General features: G+C 47.4%; 1 protein-coding gene across 8 annotated transcripts in view; it reads right to left on the bottom strand.

Moving 5' to 3' along the window:
* Positions 1-13,600, bottom strand: part of LOC108297250 (butyrophilin subfamily 2 member A2) — an 89,460-nt gene that overhangs the window by 3,148 nt on the left and 72,712 nt on the right. Inside the window, exons 1-7 of one of the 8 annotated variants that reach the window (XM_037735373.1) lie at positions 13,069-13,459; positions 11,969-12,316; positions 9,148-9,429; positions 7,223-7,444; positions 6,648-6,668; positions 6,526-6,552; positions 3,033-4,899 (exon numbers count right to left, since the gene is read on the bottom strand). The exons of 2 other annotated variants lie outside the window; for them this stretch is intronic. In XM_037735373.1, the coding sequence (XP_037591301.1) occupies positions 4,877-4,899; positions 6,526-6,552; positions 6,648-6,668; positions 7,223-7,444; positions 9,148-9,429; positions 11,969-12,316; positions 13,069-13,147 (1,002 nt within the window). In that variant the 5' untranslated portion in view covers positions 13,148-13,459 and the 3' untranslated portion in view covers positions 3,033-4,876. Of the gene's footprint in view, positions 1-3,032; positions 4,900-5,981; positions 6,172-6,525; positions 6,553-6,647; positions 6,669-7,222; positions 7,445-9,147; positions 9,430-11,968; positions 12,317-12,896; positions 13,461-13,600 lie in introns of those variants that run through there. 5 more of the 8 variants (XM_017519983.1, XM_017519986.2, XM_037735372.1 and 2 more) reach the window with 5 other exon arrangements.

Genomic DNA, 13,600 nt, shown 5'->3' with positions numbered 1-13,600 from the left:
TGAGACAGAAAAAAATAAAGGCAGAACTAAGGACTTGGATGACATTTCAAGCTCTCAGATCAGCCCTTGATGGCCACTATCCATATTTATTGACATAAAAAGTTCTCATTTTGTCAAAGCCAATGGGATTCAGGACTCTGTGTACTAATAACAAAATGCAATTCTTCCCTCTACCCACTACATTTTATAGGAAAGTTGAGTATAGAATTCAACTTCAAACACATAGGAAAGTTGAGTATAGAATTTCAATCTCCAGCCTTGAGGTCTCACCTAGACTCTTAGTTATTCAATGGACTACTCTGCATCTCCATGTGTATCTCTAATAGGCTCCTCAACCTTAATGTATCCACAACTGAACCTTTGGTATTGCACCACCCCCATCTTGCTTCTTGTGTCTCAGTTTCCCCATCTTAGAAATTGACAACTTCATCTTTCCAGTTACTTTTTAATTTCCTTTCTTCCTTCCTTCCCTTCCTCCCTCCCTCCCTCCTTTCTTCCTCCTTCCCTCTCTCTCTCTCTTTCTCTCTTTCTTTCTTGAGACGTAAGTTTTGCTTTGCTACTCAGGCTGGAATGCAGTGGTGCAATCTCTACTCACTGCAACCTCTGCCTCCTGGGTTAAGTGATTATCCTGCCTGCCTCAGCCTCCTGAGTAGCTGGGACTACAGGCGCACACCACCACGCCCAGCTAATTTTTGTGTTTTTAGTAGAGATGTGGTTTCACCATGTTGGCCAGGCTGGTCTTGAACTCTTGACCTTAAGTGATCCACCCGCCTCAGCCTCCCAAAGTGCTGGGATTACAGGCATGAGCCACCAGGCCCAGCCCATCTTTCCAGTTTCTAGGACTACAGCCAGAGAGCTACTTTTCTCCTTTGCCATGTGAGGACACATGTAAAAAGCTGCGAACAAGGATGCACACTCTTACCAGTCACCAAACTGCTGGTGCCTTGATCTTAGGTTTCTGAGTCCCCACAGTGCAAGAAAAAAATTTTTAGTTTATTTATGACTCAGTTTTGGTATATTTATCATAGCTGTCTGGACAGACTAAAACACACATATAAACGACTCTGTTTTCTGCCTTAACAAATCAGATATTTAAATATATGATCCTGATTCTTCCTATAATGTGTCACTTCTAACTTCAGTAACATAATTTCAGACTATTAAAAAAGCTTTTTGTGCCGAGTGCAGTGGCCCACACCTATAATCCCAGTACTTTGGGAGGCTGAGGCAGGTGGAACACCTGAGGTCGGGAGTTCAAGACCAGCCTGACCAATATGGTGAAATCTTGTCTCGCTAAAAAATGGTGGCACATTCTTGTAATCCCAGCTACTTGGGAAGCTGAGGCTGCAGAATTGCTTGAACCCAGGAGGCGGAGGCTGCGGTGAGCCAAGATGGTGCCATTGCACTCCAGCCTGGGCCACAAGAGCAAAACTGTGTCTCAAATAAATAATAAAATAAAAAATAAACAGCTTTTTGTTCAATTCCATTTTACAACTGCATTACTGAGTTGTGTAAAATCCATTAAGTCAGCATTTTAGATGCCTGATTGTATTAGTCAGGGTTCTCCAGAGAGACAGAACCAATAGGGGATAAAGATATGACAGGGCATTTATTACAGGAATTGGCTCATGCAATTATGTAGCCTGAGAAATCCCACGACAAGCCAACTGCAAGCTGAAGACTCTGAGATTCTGGCAGTGTGGCTCAGTCAAAGTGGGAGAGCCTCAGAACCAAGCTGATGGCGTAACTCGGTCCAAAGACCAAAGGCCTGAGAACCTCAAGGCCACTGGTAACCGTCTCAAAGACCAAAGGCCACAGAGCCGGAGTTGTGATACTGAAGAGCAAGAGAAGAGTGTTCCAGACAGAGAGAGGGAATTCACCCTTCCTCGCTTTTTGCTCTGTTGGGCCCACAGCTGATTAGAAGGTGTCCAAAGATACTGAGGGCAGATCTCTTCCACTCAGTCCACTGACTCAGGAGTTGAACCAGGAGTTGGAGTTTGCAGTGAGCTATGATCCTGCCATTGCACTCCAGCCTAGGCAACAGAGTGAGACCCTGTCAAAAAAAAAAAAGGGCCAGGCACAGTGACTCATGCCTATAATCTCAGCAGTTTGGGAGGCCAAGTCTCCTCTGGAGACAGCCGCAGAGACACATCCAGAAATAATCAGCTGTCTAGTATTCCTTAACCCAGTCAAGTTGACACCTGAAATTAACCATCACATTCATTTACTTCCTGAATCCTCTAGCCTAACTCTCCAGTAATGGTTTGAGGATTCCTGGGGTCGATGGGAGGACAGGGTCTCTGACATACAATTTTGTTTTGTTTTGTTTTCCCTTTGTTTGAGATGGAGTTTTGCTCTTTCACCTGGCTAGAGTGAAGTGGCATGATCTCAGCTCACTGCAACCTCCAACCCCACCGCCCCATTGGGTTTCAGTGATTCTCCTGTCTCAGCCTCCTGAGTAGCCGGGAGTATAGGCTCCTGCCATTGCTAATTTCTGGATTTTTAGTAGAGATGGGTTTTGCCATATTGACCAGGCTGGTCTTGAACTCCTGACCTCAGGTGATCCACCTGCCTCGGCCTCCCAAAGTGCTGAGATTACAGCATGAGTCACTGTGCCTGGCCCTTTTTTTTTTCGACAGGGTCTCACTCTGTTGCCTAGCCTGGAGTGCAATGGCAGGATCATAGCTCACTGCAAACTCCAACTCCTGGTTCAAACAATCCTCCATTCTAGTCTCCTGAGTAGCAGGGACTACAGGTGTGCATCACTACACCTCATTTTTTTTTTTTTTGTAGAGACAAGGCCTCACTTGGTTTGCCCGAACTGATCTATTTTTAAGGAGTCTGCAAAGTTAATAATCTTGTTTTCATGTTAATAATAAAACAGTTTGTTGTTTTTAATCTCAGTCTGTCACTAGGATAAAGTTTTCTTGAGCCCATATAGTCTATGATATCCTAACAGATCAAATATAAAGGCAGATATGATAATCCAGTCATGTTCTTTTAAGCAAGACATTAGATTTGGAAAAAGTTAATCAATGCCACACTTCTCAATAGAATTTATTTTGCTTTGGATGCCATACTTATTTTTTCACAAACATTCTACTTATATTAACCTATAATTGGCTTATTCATGCTATTTTGATATAAATTAATAAATACATTAAAACATTTCTTAGTTTCAATCTCAAATGCCATACATATCAACAAATATTTGCCAATATAAACAAAAGCTATTTGGAATCCTTCATCATTTCTAAGTGTCTAAAGACATCATGAGACCAGGAAGTCTGAAGTCACTGGTGCCCCCACTGAACCGGAACGCTGAGGTAGATCTGGTCCAGTACTGCCCCGCTCAACCAGGACCTCAAATCTCAACCACACTCGAGGACAGAGTACTGACTCCTTGTTTACTGCAGGGGCACCTGAGCCCAACCACACCCACATGTCCATGTTCTTCATTCATCTTCATCCCAGGTCCAGGCCTGTGGGTGTGTGCTCTCAAAATCCTGGGGCTGGGGGGAAATGAGCCATTGTCTCCTGGGAACCCTCAGCTGTTATGGTGGGACTCAGCCACCCTCACAACCTTGGTCCCTCCCAGCTCTCTGGTTCCACTTCCTCTATCTCTGACCTGTATATCCGGTTCCCTCTCCCCTCCGGTGGTCGTGTGGATTCCTCTCTTCTCTCACATCCTGGTGAACCCTGTTGGCTTCATTCCAAGTCCACAGCATCTGGTGCCAACTGGCATACTGGGCTCAATGTCGTCACCCTGATGCTAAACAGCAGGTTCACTGCCAATCAGCTTCTCACACTTTCTTCTTGGCTGGGAGCTGTGTAACAACTAGTTCCCTATGCCTGGATCCCGTTCCACAGTAACAAGCAAATGAACTGCTAAAGCCATAGCCTAGTGAGGAGGTGAACAGGGGCTGAGGTCTGAAGGGGATGTGAAACAGGCAGCTGGAAGATGTTCTCTTATGTGACTAGAGCAGGGAGGGCATGTCTTCCACCAGGGGCGTTGTGCGGTGGCTGCTGAGATGGCCAGGGCTTGTCTACATGGCTGTGAGACCAGGGAATTGATCCTGTGGGCTGCGGTGGGTCCCTGCCCTGTGAAGTGTCAGGCCCTCTTCAGGCACCGTGACCCCATCGGCTCCTGTGAGTGCAGGGCAGATGAACATGGGGCTGTCATCAGATCCTAACCTGAAGAAGGGCCTCATAGGCACAGAAAAGACTGAACGGGGGCATGTGTAGATGTGTGATCTGTCCTTCATGTTGTAGAAGGAGATGTCTCCAGCTTCATAGTCCAGGAAGACGCCCACCCGGCAAAGGGACTCCTTCAAAGGGAGAATCCTCTCAGGGGAGGACAGGGCCCGGTACTGGTTTCCAAACATGTCCAAGGTCCAGAAGCCATTCTGAGGAAGCAGCAGGACCTCCCCTTTCCTCTCAACACTGTCTCTACACACCCCGACAGTCCACTCCATTACGTTTTCCACCTCTACCTCCCAGTAATGTTTTCCGGAGGCGAAGCTCTCCCGGCCCAGGACACAGGGCTGACTGTCGAATCTCTCTGGGTTGTCTGGCACGCTCTGCCTGAATGGGCCACGGCTCACACTTCTCCGGTCCTCTGACAGGAAGAGCTCGGGATGAGCGGTGTCTGGGTCCAGGACCACATCGGCTGCAGAGGAAGTCTCGGGTTTAGGCCTGGGGTCTCAGGAACCCTGGGGATTGTGTGGTTCCTGGTTCCCAAAGAGGTCTCAGAAAGCTGCAGGGGGAATCCCCATATAATGGCCACTTCCATGAATGGCCCCAGATTCCAGGCAGCTCACACACTGAGATTCACTGAAGCTATACTTCTATCTCTTCAGAGACAGAAGCAGCGCCCTCAGGTTGAGAAGAATTGGAGCTCTACAAAATCCAGAAAGTTTGGCAAATGAGGCAAAATTAATCATTCTTACTTTCTCTCAGTATTCTAAGATGTGTTCCCTTTTCTATTGAAGACATATGATTTCTGGCCAGGCGTGGTGGCTCACGCTTGTAATCCCAGAAATTTGGGAGGTTGAGGCAGGTGAATCACTTGAAGTCAGGAGTTCGAGACCAGCCTGGACAACATGGTGAAACCCCTTCTCTACTCAAATACAAAAATTAGCCGGGCGTGGTGGTGCATGCCCGTAATCTCAGCTACTCAGGAGGTTGAGGCACTACGATTGCTTGAACCTGGGAGTCAGAGGTTGCAGTGAGCCCCAGATTGTACCACTGCACTCCAGCCTGGGTGATAGAGTGAGACTGTCTCCAAAAAGAAAAAAAAACAAAACAAAATGAAGGCATATGATCCTTGGGACTTTCTTTAGTTAGAAACTTTCCAGCTTGGCTCAAACCAGCACAGAAGCTTTATGTCCCACTCCTCCTCTCCTCAATTGATCAACTAAGGTGAGTCTTTCCCTTCACAGTGACCTGGAGGGTACTTCATTGGTTGTATGTGTTCCTTTTACCAGACCACAACTGACTTAAATGACTGACAAGGGCACCCTTCAAAAAATAAAGAAGGAGAATACATGTCCCCAAAAGAAAACCTGCTGCCTGGGGTCTGTGGGCAAAGGTCGGGAAAAACTATTTCCATCCAGTTTTGCTTCGACAACATGGGTCTGCAGTCTACAGGAATCACTTCTGTCGGTGTAAGAAATGCTTCAGACTCCAGGAATTCTGTAGGCCTCTCCCATCTGCATTTATTCTTACTTATCCAGTCTACCTTTCTATTGTGTTAAAATGATTTCCTCCATTCCCCAAGTTAATATGTCTGGTTGTGACAACTTGCTATTTTGTCCCAAGTTGACAGTGGCAATTTTGAAATTCACCCAGAGGAAAGGTCCCTGTGCCATGGTATCTGGTAAAGCTGGGATTCTGTGGTGCTTACAGGCAGAGGGGCTGAATCACAAGATGGGAAGTGTGCACTGGGAGCGGGCAACTGGGTTCTGTGCTCTCCAACTCACCTGTGGCTCCCCCTCCCCTGGCAGGCTATACACAGAGCGTCAGCACTTTCTTAGGAGCAGAAAGCCATTTCCGGCAACCAATTGGTACACCCTTGTGTCAGGCTTACTCTGTCAAAAGAACCCTCGTGGCCTCTTCCCCAAATGGGTTTTCAACTTTGCACAGTCTACACCATCCCGAGGATATAAATTGCTAAGACAGAAGAATTGTCTTTTTTCAAATTTATCCAGGATCAAAGAGCAACAGCTACTGAAACGTAACCCTTAGGAAGGCTACTATACATGGAAAACCTCTGGCAATCACACATTAACTATTCCACAAGAGAACGGACCCTGAGATGTAGACCGTAGGGCTGACTGAGAGCGGCCGGGATTCCCTGACACAAGAGCTGTGATGCATCATTGCTGGGGCACTGCTGGTGATCTGACCTCAGTTCCCTGCTGTACCCTCCTAGCCCTGGGACCCCTGCTCTTCTCCTCTAAGGAGTCCTGTTAGCTGGCTAGTGGGGAGAAAGCTGATGTCTGAGGGAACCTCAGAGGCACTCACCAGCATGTAAGAACATTCTTCTCCATCCTGCAAGGGACAGACAGAGGGGAATGTCATGAGATGCTGCTAACTGAGCAGAACACAAATTGTACACGCAGTAGTTCAGGAAAGGCTAAACTTACTCAGTTCTTCTTGAAGTTGTTCTGAAAAACAAACAAACAAAATGATGTCTTCAACAGAAGAACTAAAAGAAGCTAAGTTTATAGTCAACAATGCAGGAACCCTCCTTTCTATGAACAGCAATATCTCCCTTCCCTCATGCCTAGGACACTGTCAGAAGCCAGAAATGACACATGATCAGGTGGCTGAGTACTATCAGTACACTGTTAGACTTGCTTTGCTCAACCATTTAGTACGTTATGGAGCCAGGCGAATGAATGCAATGCAGGCGGGCAGAATGAAAGAATATGAGCTCTCAGAGATTCATTCCGAGGATGTGAGAGTTCCAAGCCCTTGCTGCTGCTGCCGTGCATTTCCTCTCTCTCTTCCCTACGATGGTGCCTGGGGGAGTTGTGTCCTTTCTAGAATGGTGAACTGTCCTCCTGCTCTTTGATTGATTTATTTATTTTTAATTAAACAGGGTCTCACTTTACTGTTCAGGTTGGTCTCGAACTTCGGGGCTCAAGTGATCCACCTGCCTCAACCTCCCACAGTGCTGGGATTCAAGCCGTAAGCCACCATACCCAGCCTCTTTTACCTTTTATTTGAAGTTCTTTCTCTTTTTCCACACGTTCTTTTTCCAGGTCCTTTATAGCAATTTCTCTCATTTCCCGTTCAAACTCCTTTTCCCCTAACAGAATCTTTTTCTCCTTTTGGAGTCTGTTGATCCAATACATGCATACGGCAATGGGTATCATCAGAATAAGCACAATGACAGGCAGGGCCACCACACAGGGAGACACACTGGGCATGAAGGATTCTGAAAAGGCAGCCAGAAATGTCCACTTAGTTTGAAGAGAACATCTGGGGTGAGATGCCCCTAGGAGCACATCTCAAGAGCTCCTGAGCTACCTGTTGGGTTTGCTTCTCCCTCAGAAAACTCAGACGGTGAAAGAGATGCTGGCTCACTGCTGGCCGACACCTCAGTGGCTTCCAGGCCAGGGCCCAGAGGCAGCAAAGCAGAAACATCTGGAGTCAGCATGGGAAGGACCCGGGTGCGTGAAGCTGACCCGCCGTGCTGAGTCAGCACAGCCAGCACCCGCCTCAAGCCACCATCACTCACACCTGGAATACTGCAGTGCCCTCCCTCTTGTTCTGCCCTTACCATTGGCAGTCTGTCCTCCACAGAGCAGCCCAAGTGAGACCATGTTAATTATTTGCTCAAAACCTTCCAGTGCTTCCCATCTCACTCACTCTAAAAGTCAAAGTCTGTTTGTGGCTTACGATGCCATATATAACGTGTTTTCTTTCCCTCTGTGAATTCATCTCCTCTCACTTCCTGCACTCACTCCATTTCAGCCACACCAGCATCACCTCCTGGGGGTCCTGGAAACTGCCAGAGATGTTATTTCCCCAGGCCCTTTGCATATGCTCTTCCTGGAGTTGGGTTGCTCAGTCCTTAAGCGTCTGATGGTTCCTTGCCATTAGATGGGATGAATTAATTCCCATCTTTGCAGTGATGCCTTCCCTGACCCTTCTGTTCATAACTGCAATGTCTCACGCCCCGGCCTCTTTATTCTCTCCTTGCTCAATGTTTCCTATAGCTGTTCATCACCATCTGATAGAATACATAGTTAATTAATTATTTAATCACTTTTTTGCTCTGGCTGGGGAAGGACAGCTTCATATAATTTGTTCATGAGGGAAGACATCTTCATATAATTTATTCAATGATTTACTCTCAGTTTCTAGAACAGTGTCTTGAAGATACGATATGTTTCTTGAGCATTTGTAGAATGAATTATGAGTGTGTGTCAATAGGGAATTTCCCCAGCTCTGTCCTTTGGAAAATCACATGGGTAGAAAAGGATGGCTTGCAGCATACAGGAACACTAAGTGTAGAGAGTCACCTATCCACACCACTCTCCATGTGTTATGGTTGTTTTCAGTGTTTAAAAATTGCTGGCCAGGCACAGTGGCTCATGCCTGTAATCCCAGCACTTTGGGAGGCTGAGGTGGGTGGATCACTTGAGGTCAGGAGTTCAAGACCAGCATGGCCAACAAGGGGAAATCCCGTCTGTATTAAAAATACAAAAATTTGCTGGGTGTGGTGTCATGTGTCTGTAGTCCTAACTACTTAGGAGGCTGAGGTATGAGAATCACTTGAACCCGGGAGGCAGAGGCTGCAGTGAGTCAAGACAGCACCACTGCATGTCACCCTGGGTGGCAGAGCGAGACCCTATCTTAAAAAAAAAAAAAAAAAAATTGCTGCAGCATGAAAACCTTAACAGAAAAAAAAAAAAAGACCAGGTTCACCCTCAGAGAAGATGCTCCTGCTCCTGAGTGCTGGGACTCTTTGGTTCTCCCTTTGTGGCAAGGGGAGAGGCCTCAGCTAAGCTGCAGCCTCCAGCTCCTCAGGGCCCAGGACCATTCCACCCACACTGCTGCCCCACCCTCGCCCTGGGCTCTGTGTGCTGAGGATCCCCCATGCACTAGATGAGTCTCAGAGGGCAGAGAACTTACCTGGAATAAAAATGACACTTTCTTTCTTCTGGCCGAGCAGGGTGTTGTTGACAGAGCAGGACATGTTCCTCACGGACCTGTCTCTGATGATCACAGCTGTGGTGACCATGAAGAGGCTGTCTGTATCAGGGGTGGAGTCCTCCTTCAGGGCAGGCACGACCTCACCGGAGGGGTCCCTCCACACCGTGAGGGGCTTCGGGTACCACCCTCTGGATATGCACTCCAGCAGGATGCCCCCATCCTTGTGGCCCCTCATTTCAACCAGAGGCTCAGAGCCCAGTCCTAGGGAGAGATACCCGGGCTCAGCCAAGAGGTAGTGGTGTGTCAGTACCTACTGCATATCTTCTGTGAAGGGAGAAAGTAAAGGAAAAAAACAAAGAGGTAGGAAGCAAGAAAGAAGAAGGAGGGAAAAAAGGGTGAGGGTAAGGAACAAAGAACCCTGATGCTGGAGAACACCAGGAGACCAGTGGGCCACATGAACTGTGAGCTCTCTAAGAGGAAAGGATCACATTGCACCCTTTTCTTTGTGGTCCACCTACAGGCCCCAACAAAGCACCAAGCATCTATCTGTTTGCTATAAATCCTTGTTCAATTTATCCTGCCAGACTAACTTTCTCACTTCAAGGTGGGTGTGTCGACTCCAACTTGAAACAGACAGGTTGTGGATTTTACTTTCTGCTCCTGAGATGACTTCTCAGTAGGCCTCAGCTTCCAGAAGCTCTACTATAATAAGAAGGACAAAAATCTGCCAGGCGGGCAGAATCTTAAGAAACCTTTTGACCAAAGACACTGACTGACCCTTCTGTCTAGTTCAGAACTTCACATAACCACCGCTGTCTACCACCCGTAGGAGGTGATGGCTTTTAGAAGCTTCAACATGCTGGTCCACAAAGCCACCTCTAATCCTAATTCACACTGTTTACCTCCCAGAGGCTCCACCTGTTAGGCAATGCCTCTTTTGTTTTCCTTTTGCTTTTTTAGAGACAGGGTTTAACTCTTGTCCAGGCTGGAGTACAGTGGCAAAATCAGCACTGTGCCCTCTACTCCTGGGCTCAAGAGATCCTCCCGCTTCAGCCTCCCAACTAGCTAGGATTACAGGCATGTTCCCACCATGCTTGGCTACCATTTTATTTTTCTGTAGAGACAAAGCCTCACTATGTTGCCCAGGCAGAGCAATTTTCTTAAACTACTTTGAGAACATCAATTTGTTGGAAAGATCTGGATGATCCAGGGATTAAGATAACCATACCACATTTTCAGTATCAGAGATCATCACCAAAAACCCTAAGAATCTAGACTCACCCTTACTGCAATAACTACAATCCATCTTTAAATGAATCTTCAATAAAAGTGAACACCAGGTAAGAAAGCGCTGCAAAAGCATGGTCCTGGGATACCTTTCAGCCGTGTGTGATCATCCAAACAACCTCTGAGTAATTCCTTTGTAAAGTCTCCCAGCGAATTTTACCAAAGACAGGAAATTAAACTAATAACAAGTCTAGTGCTTTGGTTCAATTTAATTAAAAAAAATTTTTTTTACACAGTCTTATCACCTGGGCTGGCGTGCAGAGGCGTGATCATGGCTCACTGCATCCTTGACTTCTGAGGCTCAGGTGTTCCTCCCACCTCAGCCTCCCAAGTACCTGGGACTACAGGCATGCAACGACCATGCCCAGCTTTTTTTTTTTTTTTTTGGTAGAGACTGGGTTTTGCCATGTTGTCCAAGCTTACTTTAATTTTTTTTTCGTTTTTTTTTTGAGACAGAGTCTTGCTCTGTCGCCCAGGCTGGAGTGAAGTGGTGAGATCTCAGCTCCCTGCAACCTCTACCTTCTAGGTTCAAGCAATTCTTGTGCCTCAGCCTCCCAAGAAGCTGGGATTACAGGTGCACTCCACAAAACCTGGCTAATGTTTTTATATTTTCAGTAGAGACGGGGTTGCACCATGTTGGCCAGGCTGGTCTCAAGTAATCCACCTGCCTCTGCCTCCCAAAGTGCTTGTATTACAGGTGTAAGCCACTGTGCCTGGCCCAAATATACCTTTTAAAGCATAATACGCTAACCCCAAGACTGATGTAATCATGTAACGTCATTTTAACAAACTGCTAGAAATTAGAGTTTAAATGCATTTTTATGTTGAAGCCTTCCCTATTACCTCCCAGCGAAATTCTTAGTCCTTCGCTATGGAGTTAGCAGGAATTCTATATAATTTTGCTTCTGTATTTAGTCTTGCTTTAATAAAACCATCTGTTTACAAATAACTTACTCTCTCTGCAATCAGCATTTTGAGAAAGAAGTCAACATTAGTATTTATCAAGAAATAAGATTTGATATGTCGTAGTTCTCTGGGAAATCATTTATTCCAGTTGTCTTGGAACAATTATTGAGTGTCTCCTCTAACTCTCAGAAGTGAAACCTGGGAGACAGAGGTTGCAGTGAGACGAGATTGTGCCAACTGGGGTGAAACAGAGCAAGATTCCATCTCAAAAAAAGGGCACGGTTCAACGCTAAGGCAGGCATAAGACTTCTCTTCCGAGATTCGCCATTTTCCCCTGCTCATGGCCTCAGCGGAATTCTGTGTGTGCTTCCCAAGAAGTGAAGCCCACAGCTTAGCAGGGCAAATCCACTCATGCAGCCTTTGGGCAGAAGGAAGGATTTTTCCCTAGAATTCCCTTTCCACAGAGAGAACGTACCTGTGGAATCTCCCTCTGGAAAGGGGATTCCAGGCAAAAATCTGCTGATCTGTTATGGGCCTGAAGTTAAGGAAGAAACTTTCCCCAAAGTCACACTGTGCTAGAGTAACAAAGCAAAAGGAAGCAACGCACCTGCCACCACAAGGCGCAGGATGGCCTCATCGGAGGACCTGCCTTCTTGGAAGTAACAGCGGTAGGTGCCGTTCTCCTGGGCTGTGACGTTGTGTATGACCAGGGCCACGCTGCCCCTGCTGATGTCCTTGCTCACGAAGGTGGTTCTTCCTCGGTACTCCTCCATCTGCTCCTCTGTTCTCTGTCTCCCACCCTTATACACAAACACTGCCGGGGAGAAGTGAGACCGAAACCACCGCACCTCCATGTCCTCAGCATTTTTCTCGGGGGACAGATGGCAGCGTAACGTCGTGTTTTCTCCCACCATGGCCAGGATGGGGTCAGTGGGCCCCATGACAGTCAACTGTGCTGTTCAACAGAGGGGTGGAGTCAGACAAGGACGCCAGTCACCACATCTCTAAGGCAGGAAAGGAAGCAGATATTCCAGGGACAAACATGTTCTTTCCACAGCCATAGGGTTTTCTTGGGCTGGGATTTCTGGGGACCAGAAGCTGTGGCTAGTCGACAACACCCCTGGGAGCAGTAACTATGAAAAGTGCTTCTGCTTCACCAAGGAAACACTGAGCCCGCCCTGAGCACTCTCTGTCCACCCTGTGCCCCTGAGGACATTTTCCTCCATTCCCCAATCTAGCGCTGTGCCTGAGTATAGTGTAAACTTGAGCCATCAACAGGGCACCTATTGGTGCCCTAGCTGGTTCCACTAGCTGGTACCAGCTGAAAGGAGCTGTGAGTGTAAAATACACACAGGATTATGAAGATTCAAAGTTTCAAAATGCTATCTCATCGGTAATATGGTGTATTAAGCATTTATACATTCATATTTGATTATTTGGGGCGAAACAGAATATAGTGTACAAATTTATTTCATAGTTTTTACTTTTTAAAATTAAAAGTAAATTTTAATTTGTTTGAAAATTTGCTATTGTACATGCACTTGACCTTTGTCCCTGGCTATTTCTTTTGGACAGGGCTGGTAAATTCAGTGAGCATGCTCAGAACGAAAGGCTAAGTCGTCAATCCCACAGTCCTTTCCCTTTGCAGACTGCAGTGTTGCCGTTCCTTTCCCATAGATGACAGCAGCACGTGGCACACATTGCTACCTGAGACCAGTGCACACAGGCTGAGGAGGAGCAGGAGGGAGGCTGGCAGGGAGAAGGGCAGGGCAGCAGCAGGTTCCATGAGCACCGGGGCAGGCAGGGACCAGAGGCCTAGGGTTACAGAGGAGGAGAATCAGCCTAGGAGTCTTGGCACCTCGGTGCTGGTCGGACCCAACCTCTCCTGTCACTCAAGTAGATCTCATCAGCCCCCAACTTCAGCGAGTCCACTGCATGTGAAGGCTCAGGTATCTCCCGAGAGAGGGATTCCCTAAACATTCCATGGAATAAGCAATCAGGGCAAAGATGGAGTGGGCCGTTTCCCGCCCTCCTCCACTCACTTCTCTGGCCAGCGTCCGCTTTCTTCTGCGGCCGCTGGATTCTTCCACACCCTCCTCCCTTCCCTTCCCTTCCCTTCCCTTCCCGCTCCTGCACCCAGGCCGGGCCACGCGAGGTAAAGCCCGGCGAGCCCGCGCCTCCCCGCCGTGGCCTCCCTCTCCCAGGCCCCGCGCTCGCGTCCACAGCGGATGCCGCTCCC

Source organism: Cebus imitator, unplaced genomic scaffold (genome assembly GCF_001604975.1).
Source record: "Cebus imitator isolate Cc_AM_T3 unplaced genomic scaffold, Cebus_imitator-1.0 Scaffold786, whole genome shotgun sequence".
Classification (NCBI taxonomy): Eukaryota; Metazoa; Chordata; class Mammalia; order Primates; family Cebidae; genus Cebus; species Cebus imitator.
The sequence above is the reverse complement of the archived record's forward strand: the minus strand, read 5'-3'. Positions and strand labels throughout refer to the sequence as shown.